The sequence below is a fragment of the Epinephelus lanceolatus genome, chromosome 5 (genome assembly GCF_041903045.1).
Source record: "Epinephelus lanceolatus isolate andai-2023 chromosome 5, ASM4190304v1, whole genome shotgun sequence".
Lineage (NCBI taxonomy): Eukaryota > Metazoa > Chordata > Actinopteri > Perciformes > Serranidae > Epinephelus > Epinephelus lanceolatus.
This window is the reverse complement of record NC_135738.1, coordinates 48,840,388-48,868,303: the sequence shown is the minus strand read 5'-3', so window position 1 is coordinate 48,868,303 and position 27,916 is coordinate 48,840,388. Positions and strand designations below refer to the sequence as shown.

The following is a 27,916-nucleotide window of genomic DNA, read 5'->3' as shown; positions in this document are numbered from 1 at the left end:
CGATCGGCGTAACTGGGTGTCATTACCGCCGACGTGAATAACAATCTTACTAAATCTACGATTTAAAACTGCTTAGCCAGCAGTTTTAAATTTGACTCAATGTCGCCTGCTCTGGCCCCAGGGATACATTTGACTATGGCCGCTGATGTTGCTAACTTCACGTTTCTCAAATTAGAGTTGCCAATGATCAGAGTTTTCTCCTCAGCGGGTGTGTCGCTGAGTGGGGAAAAGCGGTTGGAAACGTAAACAGGCTGGTGGTGAACTGTGGGATTCGGCTTGGACCTACGCTTCTTCCTGACAGTTACCCAGCCTCCGGGCTGCACGGGGGTTACCGGAGGACTGCTAGTAGAGGCTAAGCTATGTGGCTCTGCGCCGGCTACAGGGGGCTTGCTAACTACCGCAGCTAATGAATTATTTTCCATGGTGCGGAGCCGCGCTTCCAATTCACTGACCCTCACCTCCAACGCAGCAAATAAGCTACACTTGTTACAATTACCAATGTCGCTAAAGGAGGCAGAGGCATAACTAAACATCTGGCACACCGAGCAAGAAAGAGCAGAAGGAGAAGCCATTGCTAACTCTTAAGTTAATGTAAGCTACTGAGGCTAATAATGTGCAAACAACAGCTAGGGTTAGCAAGAAAGACGTGAAAAAGAGGAGAGCTATAAGTGCTTAAACAGAACTAGTGTGGGTTAAGACTTGAAGTAGATGTTAAACAACTGAAGTGAGGAAAAAACAGAAAGTAAGCCAGTAGAGTTCGCTACAGCAGCACAGAGATGCTATCACAGAAACATCAGAAATGACACAACACGCTTACTGCAATACGTCAGCACGCCATCACGTCTTGCAGGTAAAATAAATAAATGCACAACTCTTTGCTTCACATTCAGTTTGCAATTTAATAACACACTTTAAGCAGAACCGTAAACATTGGTCTCTGTATTGCAACACTATTTTGCTGATTACACTGTCACATTGACAGTGAAAACACTTTTAAATAATGAGCTCACTTGCACATGCATTGTGTCCGCTATGTCCCAACCAGAAGCCCTGCCAGGAAGAAACTTTTATTCAGTTTTTATCCAGTTTGAGTCTCATTTTTACAAGAAGTATCCTGTCTGAATTCCTGTCTCTCTCAACCATGTCTTTGGGTTGCATAAAGGTTTTTAGTCATCTGATGTAGATTTTAAGTTGGTTTTTAAGATCTGCTGTCAGTAGTGTCAGTGCAACTTGGCTTTAACTGCTCCAGCCGGCCTGTTTGTGCCAAAACAGCAGCAAATAAACTGTTCTTCTTCTTTCTCTTACCTGTCAACCAACAACAGTCATGCACCCTCCTCTGTCATCATCGCCCCTGAAGGAGTGATCATAGTGTTGCTATTCCACCTCCTGCCCAAACTACCAACAGTTGAAAAAAAAAAAAATCCAGTTCTTTTTTTCTGTAAATTCTGCTACCCCCTTCTTCCTCTTGTGTTCTGAAGCTAAAGCAGTGAAACAAAAATTAACCTGCTCCAGAAAACACCATGTATCCAGCAGAATTCATGATTTCAAAATCTGCCTTCTAAACACTAGAAGTCTTGCACCAATACTGGATAAAATTAAGATCATACTTGTGCAGTCAAAAGCATATAATGGCAGCACTGAAATCATGGTAAACTCCTACTATTCCTGATTCTTTCTCTCAATAGGAAATTACCGTCTATAATGGAAAGAACACACTGATACAAAACAAAAAGGAGATTGTTATATTGGGTGATATCAGCCTGGACTGGAAAGACAGCTAATCAAAATCACTGAAGGCCACTACAGTAAAGCTCGGCCTATATCAGTTAATCAAGGAGCCAACTAGAATCAGTAATACACACAGTTCAGTCCTTGACTCTAATCTACCCTCTATATACACACTAGCAGGAATAATTCACACCTCAATATCAGAGCACTGATAACTGAAATTAGATTGAGTGGAGCAAAGAATTGTCATTCATGAACCCAGTACACACCCTGGCCCAGTGTGTTATGGCCAGACCCAAAAAGAAGGAAAGATTTAGCCCAATAAGTGTTTTTCTTTTTTGGGTCTTTTGTTGCTTGAGGACCCTTAGAATATTTTGAGAAAAAGAATATTATTTGTATTGATGTGTTATGTTCTGAATACACATCCATAATTCACATACTTGGAGCCCTGTGTATGTGTTTACTGCACGTATTACAAAACTTTATTGCAAACTGCTCTGCCACTGCACACAGAAAAGGCAAATCAGAAATGGAAAAAGAAAAAGTGTCTTTCCATTTACACTGTCAGTGCATATTTGGTTTCTTGTGTGCTTATTTAAATGATGGTTTGGGTGCACTGAATTGATGCAACATGTTATTAAAGAGTTTGAAAAGTTTTTGCAAGACTTGTTTGCTTTTGCAAGACATGTATAATGTTTTGTTAGTTTGGCATCAGGGTAAGGGGGTTAGATTCAAAGGTAGTGCCCTAGCAATCAGAAAAAAATATATTGTCATTTATTTTATATCCGGCAGCTGTGGCTCAGAGATAGAGTGGGTCGTCCACCAATCGGAAGGTCAGCGGATCAATTCCTGGCTCCTCCAGTCTGCATGTCGAAGTATCCTTGAGCAAGATACTGCTTCCGATGATGCTTCCATTGGTGTGTGAGTGTGTTTAAAACTGAGTAGCAGATGGCACCTTGTGCCACCAGTGGCACAAGTGTATGGCCACCAGTGTATGAATGTGTGTGTGAATGGGAGAATGTGACTCGTAGTGTAAAAAGCGCTTTGAGTGGTCGGATGACTAGAAAGGCGCTATACAATTGCAGGTCCATTTACCATAGCGAGTAAGGGTAATCTGCCACTCAGAATAATATGATAAAAACACATATGCAGTGGGATATTTGTGTGATTTAAACAGCTGACTGTGCAGATTACACTTCACTAAATGTGACAGAAATAAACTTGGAGTGTAAAAAGAAGCAAGGGGGTCCATGGGGACGACTTTGCCCTTTGCTGAAGCAGGTCTTTCCAAACAGTAAGCAACACTTAGCCTGCATACCTGCTTGGGTCCACGGGGTCTCACTGCACTCCTCATGTGAATAGACAGGCAGATGTGCACTGCGAGTAAATGCCAGGGGCTTTATGCATGGTAACATGGAAACAGCTTCTGTGCACCATTGCATCCCTGCCATTACAGCTGTATTTCCTTTACAGCCTCAGTTAAACTGTGAGTAAAAACTATATAACCTTATAAATACCTGTACAACATCTATTGCACGTCTGTCTGTCCTGAAAGAGGGATCCCTCCTCAGTTTCTCTTCCTGAGGTTTCTACCTTTTTTTTTCCTTATCCGCTGTTAGGGTCCAAAGGACAGAAGGATGTCGTATGTTGTAAAGCCCTCTGAGGAGAATTATGATTTGTTATATTGGGCTTTGTAAATAAAATTGAATTGAATTGAAAACATCCAGTCCTACACCAACACTCTCCCTGTGTGAAAGCCCTCCTGCTAATGTTCACATGTTAACTGTTAGGAAAACTGTTTTATATTTCAGGGAACTAAAAACCAGTAAAGATCAGTCTGTCATCCATTGATTTACCTTGTGTTTTACATAGAAAAAGTTCAATTCAACTCTGAAAATTCTTTCTGGCAGAAATTATTTTTTTCATAAATGTAACCAAGAAAGGCAAGTTCTCCCTACAGCACCATGAATCAGCCTCAATATGGCTATGTCTCCTTCCATGGATAGCTAGGCAGAGTACATGAAAGTGAAAATATTTATATATATATATATATATATATATATATATATACAGTACAGGCCAAAAGTTTGGACACACCTTCTCATTCAATGCGTTTTCTTTATTTTCATGACTATTTACATTGTAGATTCTCACTGAAGGCATCAAAACTATGAATGAACACATGTAGAGTTATGTACTTAACAAAAAAAGGTGAAATAACTGAAAACATGTTTTATATTCTAGTTTCTTCAAAATAGCCACCCTTTGCTCTGATTACTGCTTTGAACACTCTTGGCATTCTCTCGATGAGCTTCAAGACGTAGTCACCTGAAATGGTTTTCCAACAGTCTTGAAGGAGTTCCCAGAGGTGTTTAGCACTTGTTGGCCCCTTTGCCTTCACTCTGCGGTCCAGCTCACCCCAAACCATCTCGTTTGGGTTCAGGTCCGGTGACTGTGGAGGCCAGGTCATCTGCCGCAGCACTCCATCACTCTCCTTCTTGGTCAAATAGCCCTTACACAGCCTGGAGGTGTGTTTGGGGTCATTGTCCTGTTGAAAAATAAATGATCGTCCAACTAAAAGCAAACCGGATGGGATGGCATGTCGCTGCAGGATGCTGTGGTAGCCATGCTGGTTCAGTGTGCCTTCAATTTTGAATAAATCCCCAACAGTGTCACCAGCAAAACACCCCCGCACCATCACACCTCCTCCTCCATGCTTCACAGTGGGAATCAGGCATGTGGAATCCATCCGTTCACCTTTTCTGCGTCTCACAAAGACACGGCGGTTAGAACCAAAGATCTCAAATTTGGACTCATCAGACCAAAGCACAGATTTCCACTGGTCTAATGTCCATTCCTTGTGTTTCTTGGCCCAAACAAATCTCTTCTGCTTGTTGCCTCTCCTTAGCAGTGGTTTCCTAGCAGCTGTTTGACCATGAAGGCCCGATTCGCGCAGTCTCCTCTTAACAGTTGTTCTAGAGATGGGTCTGCTGCTAGAACTCTGTGTGGCATTCATCTGGTCTCTGATCTGAGCTGCTGTTAACTTGCGATTTCTGAGGCTGGTGACTCGGATGAACTTATCCTCAGAAGCAGAGGTGACTCTTGGTCTTCCTTTCCTGGGTCGGTCCTCATGTGTGCCAGTTTCGTTGTAGCGCTTGATGGTTTTTGCGACTCCACTTGGGGACACATTTAAAGTTTTTGCAATTTTCCAGACTGACTGACCTTCATTTCTTAAAGTAATGATGGCCACTCGTTTTTCTTTAGTTAGCTGATTGGTTCTTGCCATAATATGAATTTTAACAGTTGTCCAATAGGGCTGTCGGCTGTGTATTAACCTGACTTCTGCACAACACAACTGATGGTCCCAACCCCATTGATAAAGCAAGAAATTCCACTAGAATATAAAACATGTTTTCAGTTATTTCACCTTTTTTTGTTAAGTACATAACTCCACATGTGTTCATTCATAGTTTTGATGCCTTCAGTGAGAATCTACAATGTAAATAGTCATGAAAATAAAGAAAACGCATTGAATGGGAAGGTGTGTCCAAACTTTTGGCCTGTACTGTATATATATATATATATATATATATATCTTACTAGCCTGAGTGTCAGACTGAAGCTCTCAGAACCTTCAGTCTGACATCGCCTCCATTGAAGGCGATTTACAAGGGGGAGGGAATTTGATTTTTCCCTAACCAATCAGTAGAGAACAACGACTCACCCAGAATCTGACGTCATTAGTATCCATGCCTCGGGGGTGCCGAAAACAAGCGAGCATTGCTCCATCGTCGTGCACGCCCAGTTGCATCACCGTTAAATCCAGTTCAGCAGCTTCCTTAATTTGGTCCTCCATTAATGCAAGTAGTGGCAAAATACCTCAATAGCATCGTTAATGTGGTCTGTAGGATCTGTAGCGGTCACCATTGTTACTATCCTCACCAGTTACCCACCGGCGTACAGCTTGACATCAGTGTGGCGCTGATTGGCTAATCACTAGACCCGCCCCCACCCCCGGCGTTCATTGGTCCGTCCATCGTTTGGACGAGATATATCGCAAATTCATTGCAGTATGCCAGACCAGAGATGCAAGCCTTCTCAGTTGAGTGGGCGGGGTCTATGGTCTGGAACCAGGCTAATATCTTAATATATAATGACGAAAACTCTGTCTGTCTGTGGGTGTGTGTGTGTGTGTGTGTGTGTGTGTGTCTTTTCCACGTTTTTCTCCTCACTGACTTGCTAAATCCATGTGAAATTTGGCACGGTGGTAGAGGGTAATGGGAGGATGCGAATGAAGCAATATTACATCAGTTGGCCAAAGGGGGGCACTATAGCAACCGATTGAAATTGCAAACTTTGAATGGGCTTATCTCATGCCTCATCTCTTTGCCTCAAGCACCCATAACTTTCGGATATATAGATTTTCCGCCATTTTGAATTTTTTGAAAATCACTTCAAATTGATCTCTTCTTTTTGACCGATCTGCATGAAACTCGGTGAACATAATCTAGGGTCTAGTTCCCTCTTGGCAAAAGTTGGAAAACTTACTAAAACTGAGCTTCTATAAGGCAATGAATATTGTGGAGGGCATGGGTCATCACATAAAGGTGTATAACATCTCAAGGGTTTCACCAATCACCACACAACTTTGTAGCACATGACCACACATAATCTCAGGGGACCCCTCCATTATTGATCCGATCAGACAAAATGGGGGTGCTAGAGAGCTAATTTCTTATCAAGGCCTAACTGCCATATCAATTTTTACTAAACTTGGTAGATATGTAGAACAGGATGCCCTAAGGTGACTGGAGAAATGTAATTCTAATTGGCAACTGGGTGGCACTATAACAACAGAAAAATGCTTAAAAATGGCTAAAATGCGACCGATCACATGTGGCTCCCCCTGTGACTGAATGCTTTTTTTTTTTTTTTTCTATTTCTTTTCTAATTTTTGGTATGACTAAGTCATGGTATGGTATGCTGTACTCAATGGGTATGGACTACTATATATGTTTATAGATACATATGTATACGTATGTGTATGTATGTATACACACACACACACACATACATACATATATATATATATATATATATATATATGTATATAAATAAGTCATTTACAATATATAAATAATAGTCAACCGTTTCATTGAGGTTTAATGCCATCATCCATCCATCCATCCATCCATCCGTCGAGGGGGGGGTGGGGGTGGGGGGGCAGCAGGCTGAGCAAGGTACTCAGCATAGGCATTCCCAGGCAAGATAAGATATATAATCCCTCCAGTTCTGGATCCATCCAAAGACCTCCTACCTGAAAACCTCAAACAGGAGGCACCCAGAAGGCATCCTGATTAAATGCCTGAACCACCTCAACTGGCCCCTTTTGATGCAAAGGAGCAGCAGCTCTACTCTGAGCTCCCTCCAGATCTTTCTTACCCTATCTCTAAGGCTGAGCCCAACCACCCTATGGAGGAAACTCATTTTTGGCCCTTTGTGTCCAAGATCTCATTCTTTCAGTCACTACTCAAATCTCATGACCACAGGCGAGCCTTTGGACATAGATGGACTGGTACATTGAGAGCTTTGCCTTCTGCTTCAGCTCCCTCTTCACCACGTTCCATTGTTGCTTTTGCATTTGTGTTTTCTATTACTGTGCTTTCTTTCTTTCTTTCTTTCTTGAATTTGCAAAGCATTTTGGATAGGCAGTTTGTTAAAACCATCTCTGCCACTGTAGGTTTCTACACTGCTCCATATGTAGCACTATAAAAGTAGCAATTTAAATGTTGTGAGTACCAGGATAGCAGTGGGGGTAACCATGCATTAACACTTCCAGTCAGAATAATGTAAAGATTACATCCTCTTCCCATTCAGCCAACTTTGCGTGAATGCAGCATAATGCTGATATTGATATTATTACCTGTGCTGAATAAGTTGCTGGCTAGTTAGCTAACTAAATTTACTCTTCTTCCTTTTAATTTCAAGATTGATGAACCTGTGTGCTCCCACCATGCATGCTCCTGCCTGACATGTTCAACTACTATTTGCTCATGCCAGTTCCCTTATTTTATACTGCTGTCCCTCCAGGCCAGAGTCTACGACAACAACACCATTCATTCTATCAACATAACTTTGGTCAATGTGAGCAGAGACGACAACAACTTCCTGCTAACCTGCACTGCCACCAACATAGTGGGCATGACCAATGCTTCCGTCCAGCTAACTGTTCACTGTAAGTACACACAGGCCACATACAGTAAACATAAACACACAGAGAAAACACTTACAATTTCCATTTCATGGTCACTCTAAGACCATAAGACTAATAAGTACTTTCTCTAATAAGAAAGTACTTATTAGTGTTCATACCGCTTAACAGGCCTATCCATCAATATTACAGCCTATACACATCTGATCTACAGTGTGTGTGTGTGTGTGTATGTGTGTGGGCATGCGCACCAGGGTTTGGTGTGTTTGTACCTGTGACCTACAAAAGGAGCTGTTTGCATGAATGTGTCTCATAAATTATCCTGTCACATGGTGATTAAAAAGGCCACAACAGCACCACACCTACAGTACATCATAAAGGAAAATGCATGCGCCAGGTGTTGAACACGCAGTTAAGTCTCAGTAAAGCAAATGGTAATTTGCTAATTCATTTCACCTTTTGGATGGCTTTTTTAAACACAACTTAATTATATGAGCAGTTCTTAGATTTTACGTCACTTCATTTCTTTATATCCATATAACTGTTCTGCAATATGACATTTAAAGAGCATATATTTTATCGGGCCAGATGTAACTGGGTGTTAACCGTGGGTGTTACTAATGAGTCATTAGCCTCACTTCAATAGCTTGACAACCCCATGACATTTGGGGTAATAAGGCCATTCTGCCAACCTAAAATACATGTTTTTTGATTGCACTTCTGTAAAAAGCAATTAGCATTTTTCGAAAACCAACAATGTGCCAAATCGTCTCAATACCGTCTGTGGCTCTCAGCTCCAAGCCCATTCGCTCCTTCTGAAGACTTTCCAAACTTTCAGTTATTTTCTGAAACAGCTGGGCACTGTAGTTTTTGTCAGCCATTACTTAATCAGGAAATACTGCATTTGTTTGGGACTATTTTCAGCTAAAGTAATCCACAGCTGCAGGAAAGTGTATGTGGGATTGAGTCAAAATAAACTACAGTGTGTGTGTGTGTGTGTGTGTGTGTGTGTGTGTGCGCTTATGGTAATGAAGGTATATCAACAGTGGGGCTCATGTGATTTTAACAACAATGGAGCTCTATGGCACACAAGATCCTTTAATATACCCCACTGTAGTATATTGTTGCTGATGAATTTTAGGTGTTGCCATTCTGCTGATGACTCTCTTCCATGCCCCCACCTTCAGTATCTGCAAAGAAAGCAGCCACACAACCCAACCCACCATCACAATTTAAACTGATGAGCTTCCTCTGTAAAATTGCTGATTAATTCCACCAGACTTTAGTACATGAAGCTGCAGAGGAATTATCAGTTCATCACAAATACTGCTATGATCATTTCACAATACTCCAGCAGATACTTTCAACATAGACAGTAATTTTTGTGTTGACACATCTCATTATTAGCTTACATATGGCCTGAGCCAACTGACTATGTAATATTATCCAGACAAATATCATACTAAATGCACACGTTTAGTCCTATATTGCAACAATCTATTCAACTAATCAATGCTTAGAGTGTGTCTTATATGCACAGATTCAAATATTTTGGAATAATGCAGCATCACTGTCTTACTCCACTGTAAGCCTGTGCATGATAATGTAACACACTCATGGATGAGCAATCTATTTTAAGAGTGGTCTATCTATCTATCTATCTATCTATCTATCTATGTATCTATCTATCTACAGTAGGAGCGACTCAAAAGTTCCCCCGTTTCCATGACTGAACCTCGGCAGGTCCGCAGCAGGTCTGTGGCAGATCCATGACGGCTCCGTGCAAGCCTGCCACCTGCTCCGTGGAGTTAATTTAATCCCCCGTGATGACGTAGGAAATGCAGCCCTGACTTGTAACGCCCCTAGAGACCTGTGTGAAAACCAGTTGCAATGCTTCATTTGTCCACGGGGAGGAGCAGTGATTATCACCAAAATACTGTAATATCTGCAGATTTGGGAAAGACGGCTTATCAGCTGGTCCATGGCTCCATGGAGCCACTATTTAGCCTAGTAGCATTTTATGACTAGGTCGAATTACAACTACTGTATGCAACCCATATTTTTTAAAATAATATTACATGTGAAAAGCCAAGAGGATGCTCTCTTTTTATCTTTCAAAACCTACTTGTCCCTGTGTTTCCTGTTAATTAGGCTACCCCAGTGTAATTAAACTCCATCTCATTTACCGTGCTTTGTGTGACTTTTTTGCCATGTTATCATGATTCAAACTGAGGTATTTGGAGAAGATCCAAGAAATAAATAACATCGATCCGTACGAGCTACCTGCAGCTGGAGCAGGGAGACGTGTTGCCACCCTGCACCTACATGCAGTTGGTTCACTACTTAGTTTTCGGCATTAGTTACTATACAGGAATTTAAAAGCCTGAAATCACTGGACAGTCCCACAAAGACATGGCATAATAGTTATGTGTGTTCTGTGTGTAAAAGGCAGCCGTGGACCACACTTTGCCACGATGACACACACACACTCACTCACTCACAAGGTGAAACAACCTGATCTCACAGAAATACATGAAATGACCATGACCTCTTAACAACGCATTCTGTGGTGGCAGCACGTAATGAGCTAAAATTACGTGCCAGTACCACGGAAACAATGCCAATTGTAAGTCAATTAGGATACTTTTTCGTGGTGTCCATACGGATTCCCTGATTCAATCCACCTTATTTTCAAACACGGAAGTAAATAGTGATCAACTTCTGTTTCTTTGTGCGTGACTTCCGGTCAGCCGCTTTCCCTCATGCTTTCCCTTACCGGAGCTAACGGTGCAAGCTAATTTTTTTTCAATTTTCAGTTGTTATGTTAGTCAATCAGTTAGTTAGTTAGTTAGTTAGTTAGTCTGTGTATTTTGTATAACATTAGATAACTGTGCCCATGTTTCCGTTATAACGGAAATTTATTCCCTCTAAACGCGAATAAATCGCACGTCAATCATAAACTATGAACCAAAAAAGCACAATCTATCCCGAGTGAGACAAACTGCTTGATCCCTGTCTCCAGTGTACCAGCAGAGAACCTGCAGAACCGAATCAGCGAAAAAACACACCGGGCTACACAGCCTCTCTACCTGAGCAGCTGAAGCTGCGGCTCGCACCCTTGACACACAGACACACAGACGGTGCTTCTGCATGCCAGCCACACGTGTGCGCAACTGTGAGAAATAAATATGTGAGGTGTACGCTGCTTTTCTATCTTTTTTTCCCTTTTCTTTCTTTCTTTCTGTCAGCGATATACACTCCTAACACAGGACGGGTTGTTTTAATTGACTGAGTTGATCGTTAAGCCATAGTGATGCGCGGATCGGCTCTGACAGCACCCGAATCAGCATGTACGCATCAACCATCCAGCCGTTACAACATGATTGAGCTAGGAAAGCAGTTTTGTGTTGCTATGTGTGGTATTTATTCAGTTTTGGGAAATCACGATGTCTAGAAAGCATCAGTGGCTGCAGCTGACAGGGACAGCTAACGTTAACACTAGCAGCAAAGCTAACATAAGGATCGTCATCCGTTAAAAGCCTCCCGTTGTCAGATACGACATGAAACTACTCCAATTAGCTCAATCACGTTGTAACTAAGACATCCGCTGGAGAAAATATTTTTTTCACGGGCCACTTTGTGAGTTTAGTGAGTTATTACAGACACGGCTAATGGCTAACAGCTAACGGTTAGCCCAGCTAATCTACGATAACCATGTTATTAATTACACACAGAGAAAATACTAATGTTTGTTCAGTCATTGTGTTTATAGACTTTACAAACATCAGATTAGTCTAAACAGTGATATAGTGACGTGAAAAATGTGATATATATATATATATATATATATATAGCTAAACTCAGCAAGGTAAACAACAAGGGGATTCCCATTTACACAGTGGTAAGAGTGCTGGACTGGAAGTGTCGCACAAAAAAACGGAAGCTGGCTGCGTTCTGTTTTGCCTCCGTGTTTCCGTGAAAAATAAGGTGGATAACGTCACGGTCAACCTCGTTTTCCTCAATGATATCTTTAACATTCCTGTATACACACAAAAACACGGAAGTGTCCTTGATAACTCAACAATATGACAGGTTAATGTCAAGGCCATAAAATAAAATAAATGTATTTTGCCAGCAGATAGCGTAGGGCTTTAAGAGCATTGTGCTGTGGGCGGATGGGGCGCGTTCCACTACTGTTTTGTAGCTGCTGTCTGCCATCTGTGTGCTTCATTCCATTTCAGATTGCCGTCCGTCTGCCGTAACCGAATCCAAACGCCACTAATAAATAAATAAATAAGAAGAAAAAAATACGGCTGAGCACGGAAGAACCAGAGAGGAAACACCATCACATGGAGCTGTCCGCATCGGGAGGCCGCCACCACGGCAACCTGGCCACCCTCCACTCCACCAGGGAGAGTGGACCCCAAGCCAGTGCCACAGAACCAGCACCCCCCCCCCGGCGCACACGCTCCCACTGAGGAGCATGTGCCGAACATAAAATAAATTTGTTATTAAATAAATTAAAACATATAGCCCACAGTACATAAAAGTAGAACATGCTAAAAGTAAATACAATAATACGCTAAATAGTATCTAAACAATAATAAATTGTATCTAAGTTATCTATTAGGCTACCATTCCACTTTGTAAATAGATTTTAAAATTTCAATATAATTTTAATATTATTTTTGCTTATTTCATTATTGTTATTATTGGTTTACTTTTTAGTAGTATTGTATTGTCTGAGGATGACTCATTTTAGTAACTATCTACAGTAAAAAAAGAAACAAACAAGCAAAGAAACAAACAAAAATCATTTGATACACTGGGCCTTCAAAGTGCTTTCTGAAACTACACCTGGCATGGCTTGTGTCCAAAAATGAAAAAATCAAAATTTTGTCCTAGAGCTAAACCAAATACATCATTGGAAAGGTCTCAACCTGGAGAGTAACATATGTCAGTATGATGATTCTACATGGCACCTGCTTTCAGCCATTTACCTTTGAACTTTTGACCTCAGTGCATGTTTGAGGGCTTATAACTCAGCAACAAAAGAGGGTACAGACATGGGACCAACTGTTATAGAGAGCTCTTGACCTCAACTATCATGTGAGTGTAGTCAAAAACTGGGGGTGCTGTCAGATATGGGTAAAATATGGACAAAATTAATTTTCACCCATTTAGAAATTAGATATTTAAAATCTGATTACACAAATGTGTTTACCATCCCCTTAAAGTCCACAGTGTGCTCTCAATTCAGTATTTACAACTTCCAAATCTAGGAAAAACACCTATATTTTTAAAAAACTACAATTCCCTGGGACCGCACCATGCAGTTTGATACATATCAGCAACATAGTTGTAGTTCTTCTGATTTGCAAAGTAGGGCTCTAAATAGGGTTGTAAAAAGATATATCTACCCAATATATCTAATATCTAGTAAAGCTGAACTAGTTAACACACTGCACCTAGATGAACTATGTTAAGAAAAAGTAAAGATGTCGGCTAATGTTTGATATTTTAGCTAATACGCTAGAAACAGCGTTTTTGGGATGGTAGGTGTATGTGGCTTGTAAAATAGGGTCGTAAAACGATACATCTACTGAATATATCTAATATCTAGTAAAGCCGAACTAGTTATTACACTGCACCTAGATGAACTATGTTAAGAAAAAAAGCAAGGATGTTGGCAAATTTCAGATATTTTCGATAGTACTCTAAAAACGGCGTTTTTGGGATGGTAGGTTTTTTGCGGCTTGTTGTAAAATAGAGTCGTAAAAGATAGATCTACTGATTATATCAAATGTCTAGTAAAGCCGACCTATCATGTTATTATTATTATTATTACTACGGTGGGAAATTATAACAGAGGAATATATTTGCCGTTTTAATATCAAGAACACTTTCGTGTTTTTGTGTGTATACATGACGTGACTTCGGCACTCTATACAGAGGGAACTTGTTTAGATGAGTCACAATGTAGCAATGATTGAGTGTTCAATTGCTCACTCAAAATGCCTGTAATGCCATGTGTGAGCACACCTGTTGAAACAATAAGGGTACTTGGCTTGCATTGTTCAAAAATTCCAGTGGTTAAAAGGTTACCTCCTTCTACATCTGTCATTATCTTTGGTGGTTTATGCAAACTGCTTTTACCTCCATTTGCAATCCTTTTCATCCAACATAAAAATTAATTCAGTGAATTCCTGCTGACAACACACATTCAAGAACTTCTCGTCACGTCACTTCAAAAATTAAATGTGTTTATTTTACAATATCAGAATTATTAAGTTAATAAAGCTACGAAACGAAAAATCTCAAAATCATCGAAAAACTCCATATAGCCTTAAAAGACTCAGTGTAGAAATGTCTTCTCTCTCTCCCCGCATTCCAAATGACCCAGTACGCAAACACAAACAAAAGGTTAGGGCATAGTTATGCTAAATCACTGGCGTTGGAGGGGGGAGGGCAGCTCACAGCGCGCACATTCCAGCAGGCAACATGAGCCGACAACATTCAATACGTGTAAACCAGAGGGGAACTGCCCATTGGTCCGACAGCCCATTGGTTCAACATCCCATTGTTCCGAAGTCCGTTCCGAAATCATCATCATGATGCCCTGTGGTTAAGGTCTGGTTAGGTTTAGGCACAAAAACCACTTCGTTAGGGTCAGGAAAAGATCATGGTGTGGGTTACAATGAAAAAGAAAGTGATAAACACATAAGCCGTGAGCCTGCTTCGCCTCAAGCCTTTCCCAGCTGACCCAGAGCCGGTCACGGCGCACCATTGTCAAATCCTGTAAAGTTGTGATTAAAATCTTTTATTATTCAGTCTACAAGTAAAGTCTTAACGTAGGGCCTACTGTGTATTGACCAGATCTATACAGTTAGGCTACTGTACAAGATTCTATTCAAGACGTTGAAGAGACTGATTGACAGATGCCTTTCATGCAGTTGCCAGTGGCTGGTTTTAGATCATAAGGCAAGTCGCCTGTTTCAACTGCCAATCAGCTCGTAGCAAAGTCAGCTGGTCACGTGGGGCGCAATGACAGTTTTGGACAGAAAGAAGAGAGAAAAGAAAGGAAAAAAGAGGATCACCTCACCAATTTGTTTGAGGAATAGCTCCACGGTTCTGCGAGTGTGCAAAAGCATGCAGTAGGCTACCATCAATTTATTATTTTTGCACCCTCAGTTGAAATTAAAAAATTAAAAAGCCGACTGACGTGTAGCGCCGGTACCCGGTGTATTTCGGCTGTCAGAGCTGTGCCAATTAAACGTGATGATGGCTCAACAAACGTTAAACGTTAGACATCAGTGCACAGGACACAAGAACAGGACTGCTGCTTCATTCATGGGTTTTTAACGCGCATCCGAGTGCCTGTGCCATGCGTAATTGAAAAGAGTCGTTGCTATAGAAACGATACGCTTCCACGTTTGATAAATTGAATGACTGTTTTTTTGTGAGAGCGGCGCCATCTCATGGCGATACCCTGCAATTGAATGAGTGGGCATGTCTAGGATTAAAGTAGGAGAGGGGGGGGGGGGGGGGGGGGTAGAGCCAGCACGGCAGATGGCTGGCAGCCAGCTGGAACTTCGCTGGGATTTGGCTGGGATTCGACAGGCAGCTGACTGACAGCCGGCTGGGAAGGGGAACTTTTGAGTGGCTCCTACTGTGTCTGTCTATCTATCTATCTATCTATCTATCTGTAGTCACAGAGATGCACTTGATGTGGATGAGATGTGGGCTATAAAGCATATATAAAAGGTTTGTGCTATAACAGCACGATGTTGATATCTTTGTTTTTAAAACTGACCATTTAATTTGTTCCAACTGTTTTCCTTTCTTTTCAGGCTGTAAAGAACCTGACGCAGCTTGTATCTTTCTTCAGGGCCATACCACAGTATTTAATCATAAAAGAGTCCCCATGCACAAGGCTGTTGCTGCAGTGGCCCGGGTTCGACTCCAGGCAGTGTATTATCAAACAGCAATATCCCACTTGTCTTGATTACATTTGGAAATGAAAGAAACCGTTCACTCATAAACATGATTCTAGCAGCTGGTTGAGACTCCAGGAGATCACTGCTCTCAGCCAAACACTGGTCTGATACATAACCCCTGGATAACCAAAAGGTGACATTTATACACATTGGTTTTTGTACAGATAAAGCAAGAAAAATAGAATGTAAGCTTATTGGGCAGAATCCTGAATACGGTATTTATGTGCCATACTCAACCTGATCTCACAGAAATACATGAAATGACCATGACCTCTTAACACTGCATTCCGTGGTGGCAGCACGTAATGAGTTGAAATTATGTGCCGGTACCACGGAAACAATGCCAATGTCAAGTCAGTTAGGATTCATTGTCGTGGTGTCCACACGGATTCCCTGATTCAACAACGTCCTGTATACACACAAAAACACTAAAGTGTTCTTGATATTAAAACAGCAAATATATTCCTCTGTTATAATTTCCCACCAATAATAATAATAATAATAATAATAATAACATGATAGCTCAGCTGTACTAGAAATTTGATATAGGCCTATTCAAATATTCAGTTGCAAAAACGACGTTTCTACAGTACTAGCTAAATTATCTGAAATTAACCATCATCCTTTTTTCTTAACATAGTTCATCTAGGTGCAGTGTCATTACTAGTTCAGCTTTACTAGATATTTCAGTAGATCTATCTTTTTATGACCCTATTTTACAACTCTATTTTACAAGCCGCAAACCAACCTACCGTCCCAAAAACGCTGTTTTTAGAGTACTATCTGAAATATATGAAATTAGCCAACATCCTTGCTTTTTTTCTTAACGTAGTTCAGCTAGGTGTAGTGTCATTACTAGTTCGGCTTTACTAGATATTAGATATATTCGGTAGATCTATCTTTTTACGACCCTATTTTACGACTCTATTTTACAAGCCGCAAACCAGCCTACCATCCTAAAAATGCCGTTTCTAGCGTATTAGCTAAAATATCGAAAATTAGCCGACATCTTTACTTTTTCTTAACATAGTTCATCTAGGTGCAGTGTAATAACTAGTTCGGCTTTACTAGATATTAGATATATTGGGTAGATAAATCTTTTTACAACCCTATTTAGAACCCTACTTTGCAAATTAGGGAATTGTAGTTTTTAAAAAATATAAGTGTTTTTCCTAGATTTGGAAGTTGTAAATACTGAATTGAGAGTACACTGTGGACTTTAAGGGGATGGTAAACACACTTGTGTAATCAGATTTTAAATATCTAAATTCTAAATGGGTGAAAATTAATTTTATCCATATTTTACCCATATCTGACAGCACCCCCAGTTGTTTACTACACTCACATGATAGTTGAGGTCAAGAGCTCTCCATAACAGTTGGTCCCATGTACCCCCTTTTGTTGTTGAGTTATAAGCCCTCAAACATGCACTGAGGGCATTGTTCAAAGGTGAATGGCTGAAAGCAGGAGCCATGCAGAATCTTCATACTGACATATGTTACTCTCCAGGTTGAGACCTTTCCAATGATGTATTTGGTTTAGCTCTATGACAAAGTTTTGATTTTTTCATTTTTGGACACAAGCCATGCCAGGTTTAGTTTCAGAGAGCACCTTGAAGGCCCAATGTATAAAATGATTTTTGTTTGTTTGTTTGCTTGTTTGTTTCTTTTTTACTGTAGATAGTTAATGAGTCATCCTCAGACAATACAATACTACTAAAAAGTAAACCAATAATAACAATAATGAAATAAGCAAAAATAATATTAAAATTATATTGAAATTGTAAAATCTATTTACAAAGTGGAATGGTAGCCTAATAGATAACTTAGATACAATTTATTATTGTTTAGATACTATTTAGCGTATTATTGTATTTACTTTTAGCATGTTCTACTTTTATGTACTGTGGGCTATATGTTTTAATTTATTTAATAACAAATTTATTTTATGTTCAGCCTAGATCATACACACACTCCTCAGTGGGAGCGTGTGCGCCGGGGCGGTGGGGGGGGGGCGCGCTGGTTCTGTGGCGCTGGCTTGGGGTCCGCTCTCCCTGGTGGAGTGGAGGGTGGCCAGGTTGCCGTGGTGGCGGCCTCCTGATGCGGACGGCTCCATGTGATGGTGTTTCCCCTCTGGTTCTTCCTTGCTCAGCCGTTTTTTTTTTCTTCTTATTCATTTATTTATTAGTGGCGTTTGGATTCGGTTACGGCAGACGGACGGCAATCTGAAATGGAATGATGCCCACACACGGCAGACAGTAGCTACAAAACAGTAGTGGAATGCGCCCCATCCGCCCACAGCACAATACTCTTAAAGCCATACACTATCAAAAGCTGGCAAAATACATTTAATTTATTTTATGGCCTTGACATTAACCTGTCGTATTGTTGAGTTATCAAGGACACTTCCGTGTTTTTGTGTGTATACAGGAATGTTAAATACATCATTGAGGAAAACGAGGTTGACGTGACGTTATTGAATCAGAGAATCCGTGTGGACACCACGAAAAAGTATCCTAATTGACTTTACATTGGCATTGTTTCCGTGGTACCGGCACGTAATTTCAACCCATTACATGCTGCCACCACGGAATGCGGTGTTAAGAGGTCATGGTCATTTCATGTATTTCTGTGAGATCGGGTTGAGTATGTCAGGTCATGTAGCTGTGAATGAGTTGGGAAAACCGCTGACTAAAATTAACTTGCTTCTTTATTGGTAATCCATCAATGAAAGTGGCAGTTTGAATTCACACTTGGAGAATTTATTTATTTATGTATTAATTTGTGAGGGTAGGATGACGCCTGAGATAGATCGGCGGTTTGGGTGCAGTATCTGCAGTGATGTGAGCGCTGTGCCAGACCGTCGTGGTGAAGAGAGAGCTGAGCCAGAAGGCAAAGCTTTTGATTTACTGGTCCATCTACGTCCCAGCCCTCACCTATGGTCATGAGCTTTGGGTAGTAACCGAAAGAATGAGATCGCAGATGATGAGGAGTTTCCTTTGAATGGTGGCTGGGCTCAGCCTTAGAGACAGGGTTAGGAGCTGAGACATCTGGAGAGTAGAGAGTAGAGCTGCTGCTCCTTCATGTCGAAAGGAGCCAGTTGAGGTGGTTCAACATCTGATCAGGAGGCCTCCTGGGCGCCTCCCGTTAGGGGTGTTCAGGGCACATCCAACTGATGGGGTCCCTGGGGTAGACCCAGAACACAGGGATTAAATATATCATCTGGCCTGGATATGCTTTGGGATCCTCCAGGAGGAGCTGGAAAGCGTTGCTGGGAAGTGAGGCGTATGGGGTACCTTAGCTCAGTCTGCTGCCTCTGGGACCCGGGCCTGGATAAGTGGTTAAAAATAGATAGATGGATTTGTGGCTGGACAAAAAAATGGCTATATGAATGCACAAAAAATGGACTGGTGACGGCTAACTCAAATTTGACCTCAGTAGCCATGGCCTCCTCCTGATCAAAATGCAATGGTCTTAAGAAGGAGTGCACTGCTTTTCTACCCCAGCATGTGTTTTTAGGTATCAAGTAGTACTACTGCATATATTGTAAAAAGCCTTTAGTGTCTCCAGAAGGAGCTGTCTGAATTTTGATGAACGCCCTCAAATGATGTCACATCATTGGTTAAAGACTACAAGTTTTAAAATGAAAGAGATCTGGAGGCAATATATTCTTGTACAACAGTTCATATGATATCCAATGAAAATGCATAAACAATGGTTCATATATTTTCCTACAAATTATCACCCCAGGAATGACGTTATGTACTGAATGTAAAGTTACTGTGGTTAGTTTAAGGAAAATAAACATGGTGACAACGTACCTTAAGATGGCTCAAACATTAGTCACACAGTTCTGAGCACCATTCTTCTGTGGAAAATACTGTGTTTTGTGACCCATCCAGCACCTCAACTTGCCTCCTCCTTTAATCCCGTCAGGACATTGGTCATGTGATCACAGCTGTCCCAAATGTATGGGTTATACACAAATAAATGGCTCATGATTACGTGGGATATGTACAAATTTTAGTGCATTACTTGTAGTAGGAAAATGCATGAACAGCAAATGAGAACATCCTAATGGATGTGCAAAGTTACAAAGAAGTGTGGTGTTTCTATGACCTATATCAAATATAGAAAATTGGCATAGTCAAAAATAGAGTGATGTTTGTGAGGTAATTAATCAGGGCTACTTTGTTTGGGTTTGACAGTAAGCAGGATGGTGTATTGGTCAGGACAGAGGAATGAAGATGAGGAGCCAGGGTTTATTTCCAGAACTTTACTGTTTTCCAGCAGGATTTATTGAAAGTCTTGAACATTCAGTATTGTCAGTAACAAATAAGTTACCATTAGGCACAGCAACAGGTTATAATAATCAACTGTAAGGTGTAAATAAAATGTCTGGATACATAAAAGTTAAAGTCCCACTGATTGTCACACACCTGAGTGTGTGAAATTTGTTCTCTGCATTTGACCCATCCCCTGAGGGAGTGGTGAGCAGCAGCAGTGCCACGCTCGGGAATCATGTGGTGATCTAACCTTTATATACATATACAGTATATAAAAAAATTAACCAACCAAGACTTACTCAGATCTACAGTATATGTATCAGTAAGCACTGAAATAATCATTTAAAGCGACACTTAACTTTCTGGAAATGTTACACTTTTCTTTGTCATAACGTTATGTTTCTTTTGGCTTTGGGGTGTGTGAAATGTCATTTTGTTTTTGTGCTGTGCATAAAAATGACAAATAAAGAAGTTCAGTTCAGTTCATAACGTTATGACATCACAGCATCCAGCTGCTAATGGCTAATGTTAGCCTACTGTAGCGTAGCCTCTGAAACATTAATGTTGTCTTCCTTGTGCGTTTCCACTTACTAGTAACGTTAATGCTACTATCTAACGTTAGCACTGTAACCTTATTCTAAAACTCAGTCATCACTGACTTCAGTTGAGTTTTAAAACTCTGGGGTTGCATTTTACTGTCTTGGTTGTAATGTTATACTTGCTCTCCTCTTCCATGTATCTAATGTTACCTTGCCTACGCCTACGTCTATCATAGACGTAATGAGGACATAATGGAGGAGGGGGGAGTAGGCCTTTGGAGGGAGGTGGAGTTGCAGGAGAAGGAGGATGGGACTTTGGAGGGAGGCGGGAGTTGTGGATGTTCAAATTTTTTCAAAGTGCTGTGTGAATATACAAGTAGAATATTAGATTTAGGATTGCAATAATATGAGATTTTCACAGTATGATTGCTGTCTTAGAAAATATTGTGTTTTCATGGTATCAGTATTATTGAATCTATCTGTCTATCTGTTAATAAAAGTATGTGTCAAAAATCTCACCTTTGAATATAAATAGTATAAAGGTGAGATTTTCCATCAAGTTGCTTTATTTTATTATTTTTTTAATATCTTAGATAAGCAAATGTACACTATATGATAGCCGTCAACTTTAATATTACGTTATACCTTGATAGGACACAAGCTACATTCTTCTCAGAAGTCTTTATAGACCCTTTTTATGTTTGTAAACAGCAATTATGTTTTTTTGTGGGCGGAGCCAAACTGGTGGCAGAAAGGGATGCCTCTGCAGTAGCGGTGTAGGTGTGAGCTCCAAATTAATATGGAATCACAGGAATATGGATCATCCAGACGCCTTCTCTGATTATGTTAATGCTTTGAAATCTACAACCGCATGCCTTCTCCGACTACTTTAAGTCTTTGCCAGCAGAAGACAGGTTGACATTTTTTTTGTTTTATTCAGATGTATGCCTGTTGTTCAGAATTATTCATGGTCTTGCACCCCCTCCTCTCAGAGCATTCCTGGCCTCTCCTGGTAGTGGCAGTGCCGGTAGGTTCAGGACCAGAGCTTTTTCAAAGGGAGATTTGGCAACCCAATTTAGAAAAACAACCTTTGGTCAGTCAGCATTTTCTATCAAAATTGTGGAGAAGTGGAACTCCTTTCCCCCTGATATAAAAGATTCAGGTAGCTTTATTGTATTTAAAAAAACACCTCAAGCTCTGGCTAAAATCTGCACAAACATGTATGCACTAGTTAATATTTTGCACATGCAGTATTTATGATCCCGCTCAGGGTATAGATTTTGTTGTTGTTTCATACTTCTTTGTAATTATTATAAAATTTTAGTAAGCTGAAAATATACTATATAGAGTTACTAAGCTGAAATTGCACTTTACATAACTGTCAAAAACTCAGGATTGCATGTTTTTTTTCTCTTCCTTTCTCTACAACAATGAATCTATCCATATTTTTTATTTAAAATGAATTTTATCCATATCAGTCTACTATGGACATTTTGTTTACCACAACCACTTTATCTGGTTCTTCATATACTTCTTGTTTTGTGTCATGTGCTGTCATATTGTGTCATATGCATGCATAGTTGTGCTGTCATTTTGTCTCAACTTATGTTTATCTGTTGTGGTTGTACTGTGTTAGAAGTATTGTCATGTTTTTATTTTTGTCCTGCATTCTCATGTTTTATTCTGTCAAGTGTATTGTCATGTTTTATATTTAGTCCTGTATAGTCATGTTTTATATTCTGTCTTGTATTGTCATGTTTTACTCTGTCATATGTATTGTCATGTTTTATTTTGTTTTTTTGTCTGTCTGCCCAGGGACTACAAATGTGAATTAGCTGATGACTAAATCTGTTGAAATTTTGCTGATTGTGCGATGTCCCTGTCAAATAAACCCAAAACTAAACTAAACTAAACAAGCTAACCAATGGAGTGAAGTTTCCTTACCTGTACTCACTGTTGGGTCAGTGGGTCAATGATCCAACTAAATGGCCAAAGTTAGAGTTCTACGACTTTCTCGCTAATCTCTTAGCTGTTGTTTGCACGTTACTAGGCTTGGTAACTACATTAGCTTTACAGTTAGCGATGGCTTCTCCCTCTGCTTTTTCTTGCTCGGTGTGCCAAATGTTCAGTTATGCCTCTGCCTCCTTTAGCAACAGTGGTAATTGTAATAAGTGTAGCTTATTTGCTGCGTTGGAGGCGAGGCTTAGTGAATTAGAAGTGCAGCTCCACACCATGGAAAACCATTCAGTAGCTGCGGTAGTTAGCCAGCCCCCTGTAGCCGGTGCGGAGCCACATAGCATAGCCTTAGCCTCTGCTAGCTTTTCGTTAATAATTGGCAAACTTTCTGGGGAAAACCTGGTCTTATTAGGAGAGACGGCATTCATCCCACTTTGGATGGAGCTGCTCTCATTTCTAGGAACCTGGCAAATTTTATTAGTAATTTAAATCCCTGACAACCCAGAGTTGAGATCAGGACTCAGAGATGCAGTCCTATATGCCTCTCTGAGCTTCTAGTTCAGTTACCCAGCCATAGTTTTCATAGGTTTATACAAACGGTGTCTGTCCCCCGACTACCTAAATTATTTAAATCTAAAATTAAACAAAGAGGAGTTGTGCATAACAACCCCATAAAAATTAAAACCTCTTCTGTGACAGAAGGACGAAACAGGAGAATGAAATGCAGACTGTTAAATATCAGGTCTCTATCATCTAAAGCAGTGTTAGTAAACGAATTAATATCAGATAATCATATTGATTTACTCAGTCTCACTGAAACCTGGCTGTGTCAAGATGAGTATGTTAGTCTAAATGAATCCACTCCTCCCAGTCATAATAATACCCACATTCCTCGAGGCAGCGGCCGAGGAGGGGGAGTTGCAGCCATTTTTAACTCTAGTGTGTTAATCAGCCCTGAACCTAAACTAGATTATAATTCATTTGAAAGCCTCGTTCTTAGTCTTTAACATCTGACCTGGAAAACCTCGCAGCCACTTTTATTTGTTATAGTGTACCGTGCTCCTGGCCCGTATTCTGAATTTGTGTCTGAATTCTCAGAGTTTTTATCCAGTCTAGTTCTTAAATCAGATAAAGTTATTATTGTAAGCGATTTTAACATTCATGTCGATGTTGATAATGACTCCCTGGCTACCGCGTTTATATGGAGTTAACTGTTTAACTTAGGTTCAGGAGCAGGACCACGCCTCAACCACTCCTCTAATCACCTGACCAGCACCAGCACCAGCTGTGCTATACCAGCACAGCTCTACCACAGGCCTCTCAGATCTCTCGAATATTGGCGACCCTACGTAGGCTATCTCAGCAAGTGTGTTTTTTGTGCGTACTCACCGATGGATCACGTGTTGCAAGTCAACCTGTCCGAGTCTGACTCCGACGACTTGTACGACTCCCTGTTCGAGCCAGGTGATCCTCTGACCCTGTCTCAGCAGTCTGCCGGTAGCCGAAGCCTGCGCTCAGTGGTCCACATCCCTCCGTCTCGCCGTGGTTCTCCGTCGGGCTCCATCAATGAGATCGCCCCAACTCCTAGTGGATCTCAGGCCTCCTCTCCTCCGTTCTCGCGGGTGGGAAATTGACGCCGCGTCCACAACCGTGGGAGCCAGCGGCGGTCTTCTCCTCCTCCTTCCCGAAGCGGTGCAGCGTCTAGTCGACCTCGCCGCTCCCGCGGCGCTCCGTCACGCTCCACTCGGCCATCTCCACCATGTCCACGTCCACAGCAACAGCCCGACATCAGAGATTGGACCATCGCCCGGCTCCAGCGGTTCCTGAGGGCAAAAAACATCCCCTTCCACCGCAGTGACAACAAGTCCAGGCTGTTCCAGCTCTATTCAGCCGCTGTCCGGGCTCCCGAAGCCACAGCTCCTTCTCCCAAGCCAGCCGCACTTCCGGGTCGCCCTCCGAGGCCTACTCCTGCCAGCGTCACCATCGGTGACGTCACGGCGCCTCCACCACTCCAGCTGGAGCAGCCTCTCTCATTCATTCCCCCAGCCGGGGGTCAGGTCGTATCACCCCCTGTGCCTGCTCCCTCAGACGCATATATGTCATGCGCAATATCTGCCTTCTTCTCCTCCCTGTCTTGCAGGCCTCCACTCTCACCCCGTGCACACACATCCTCCATCCCCACATCCCTTTCTTCTACCCTTCCTTCCAACTATCCTGTTCTGGCTGCCATCGCAGCCCAGGAGCCCCGTCCTGCAGCACAACAGGCTCCTCTGGCGGGTGTTTCACTGCCTTCCACTCTCTTTCCGACGTGTCTCTCCTTACCTTTCTCCTACCCCCCCCCCCCCCCCCCCCCCCCCCCCCACCCCCTCCCTTCCCCAACACCCTAATGTTTTTTCCTCTGCTGCCGTCTACATTTTAGCCACAGCCACACCACCAGCTCCGCCAGCCTCTGCCATTCAACGCCCCTCAGCCGTCTCGCACTCACTGCGCCAGCAAATACTGTCTGGTAATTATGTAGACCTAGCCCAGCTCATTCAGCCATCTTTTTTCAACAGTAGTCAACCCAGGGAACTGCAGACCGTCCTCGGTCCAGTTCTATTAAAGCAGTCACTGCCAACCAGGTCCAAAGACTTGACTCCTGTCGAGTTTGCTCTAGCTTTCTCCCTTTTTCGCGACGTCATCTGCTCTGCTTTTCCTCACCGTCGATCAGAGCTGGACGACTATCTGTCCATCGTGTTGGACATGGCTTTGCGTTTCGGGGGGACGGGATTTTATACCTACCATGTCCAATTTGCCGCACAAGCAGCCGGCCGGTTGCAGCAGCTAAACCAGGGGACATACTGGGGGGCCCTTGATTCAGAAATATACTGCCGCATTTTCGCAGCTCGTTCCTCCCTCTCCCGCGACTTATGTGGCGCCCCTTCTCACCCGGCCTATGCATGCACTATCATGGCTCCTCCACCGCCCCACCACTCCACGCAATGCCCCGATCTTCGACCGTCTGTCTTCCGCTGCACCCCCCCCTCCTGTCATCCCCAGAGCCAAGGACGCACGTCCCACTGTCAACGTGCCGGTGCCAAAGGACGTCCACAAGCGAGGACGGCCGATCCTCTATCAGGGCGGCAGGATGGTGTGCAATAATTTCAATCAGTGGGGTTGCAACTCGTCCGGCTGCTGTCTCCTGCACGTCTGCTCCTTCTGTGGGGGCGCTCACGCCATGAGATTGTGCCCCTGTCATGCCTGCATGTAAGATTTAGACACACACACATATCATGTTTCTGTGAGTTTGTGTGTGACAGCGGTTGCCATGGTGATGAAGTAGGTGCACCTGGCAGAAGAGCAGAGAGAAAGAGACAGAACACAGAGAGACCTGTTGTAGTGGAGATTTAACTCCTCGAACAAATTCTTCCCATTGCCAAACCGCTGGTCCAATCATCAAAAAAAAGTAATGGTGAGAGAGATAAAGTTATAAAGAAGTTCTGTTTAGCAGCAGTTGAGCTGGCACGTGTGCCTGTTTGAAGGCGATACGATAAACAATGTAGGAGGAGATGTGTTTTTTTGAGAGCACGTTTGAGGTGAAATCTAACTTTGAAAGGTCAAGTAGCTCACTTCCTGTTGGAATTAGGTCATGGGTGTCAACGCGTGATTTGTAAGTCAAACACACCAGTTTTGGTTTGATCTTGATACGACATTCCGACGGGCTGCAGTGGCCAGTTTAGTGCACCTATATGGCGCTAGAGAGCCCATTTTGGCACTTTAGGGGTTAATAATGTGTGTGTTCTGTTTCAAATGAAGTTTCTGCTGCTGTAATCTGTCCTTTAAAGATTGTGAGACACACAGACCAGAGAACCCTGTGGCTGTGTCTGTGTGTGCAGCCGTTGTCATGGCGATTAATGACTTGCCCGCACCTGTGGCAGACACAGACACGTCAGGAGAGCAGATCACCAAAGGCTGTTTATAAAGGGATTTAACTCCTCCAACAAATGCTTCGCATACCCAAACCGTTGGTCCAAGCAAGAAAATAAAGTGATTTTGAGAGACAGCCACGTCTCGTGAACGCACGTGTCACGTTTTATATTTCTCGAGTCCAAAATGTGGTCAGGGGAGCGAGTTTAAAATGTGTTGCACCCCAGCTGTTTCCAGAAATTTCTCCTCTGAGTTTACATGGGAGTGAATGAGAAAAAAATCAGCGCTCCCTTCGCTTTGGAGCCACTCAGCAAAAATGTGTACGTGTGAGAGATTCCATGTCAACATATCTGTGAGCTGGACAAATTTTCCTACGTTTTGTGGTATAAATTGTGTCTGTACAGTGAAAATTGTGGCCATGGCAGCGAGTTAAAGACAAAAGTTTTAGACGATTTTTAGAGCCCTCTCCACTCTAGCTCACAGCATTCCGTGCAATACACACCCATTGTAAACTGAGAATTTCTCCACTTTTGCTCATGGTACTTTGAGAGGCACAGATGAAAAACAGTAAAAGATATGAAAAAGATGAAAACATGAGTGAATAGATGAGACCTGTGGCAACATTTGAGAGTTGGAATGGAGTCTGTAGCACAAAGTATGGAGACGCTGTAAATGCTAGAAAAAGCCCTAAGATTGGTGTCTTTCTCCCCCCTGCTGCCATTCATTTCCTATGGGACAGCTTTCGAAGATCGCCAGGACGTTTTTCTGACATCTCACCTTATGGAGCCCATAAAATCCAAACTAAGCGAGTAATGAAAAAGTTACGAATAACTTTTGATTAGAACGAGTTGATCTGTCATCTGTGCAAGTTTGAAGCAGATTGGATAAGCGGTGTATGAGAAGAAGATTTTTTAGGAAAGGCAGTTTTAAGGCAAAATCTTACTTTGAAAGGGCAAATAGCTCACTTCCTGTTGGATTTAGGTCAGGGGTGTCAGTGCGTGATTTTTAGGTCTTAATGAGACGAACACGCCACTTTTGGTTTCATGTTTCTACGACGTTCCTACAGGCCGTGGCAGCCAATTTTGTGTGCCTAGGTGGCGCTAGAGAGCCCATTTTGGCACTTTAGGGGTTAATGTCATGATTTTCTAAAATTTTTCACTGGTTCTGATGTGTGTGCAAATTTTGGTGAGTTTTTGAGCATGTTTAGGGGGTCAAATTCCAGTTCAAAGAGGCAGCGGGAGAAAGAATAAAGAATAATAATAATTAAAGCTGCAAGCAGTGTTTGGCGGGACCT

General features: G+C 42.0%; 1 protein-coding gene across 2 annotated transcripts in view; it reads left to right on the top strand.

Annotated features, from left to right (window-relative positions):
• Positions 1-27,916, top strand: part of LOC117251295 (NT-3 growth factor receptor-like) — a 666,479-nt gene that overhangs the window by 259,759 nt on the left and 378,804 nt on the right. For both annotated transcript variants that reach the window (XM_033617466.2, XM_078168297.1), the window contains exon 7: positions 7,819-7,963. In XM_033617466.2, the coding sequence (XP_033473357.2) occupies positions 7,819-7,963 (145 nt within the window). The remainder of the gene's footprint in view (positions 1-7,818; positions 7,964-27,916) is intronic.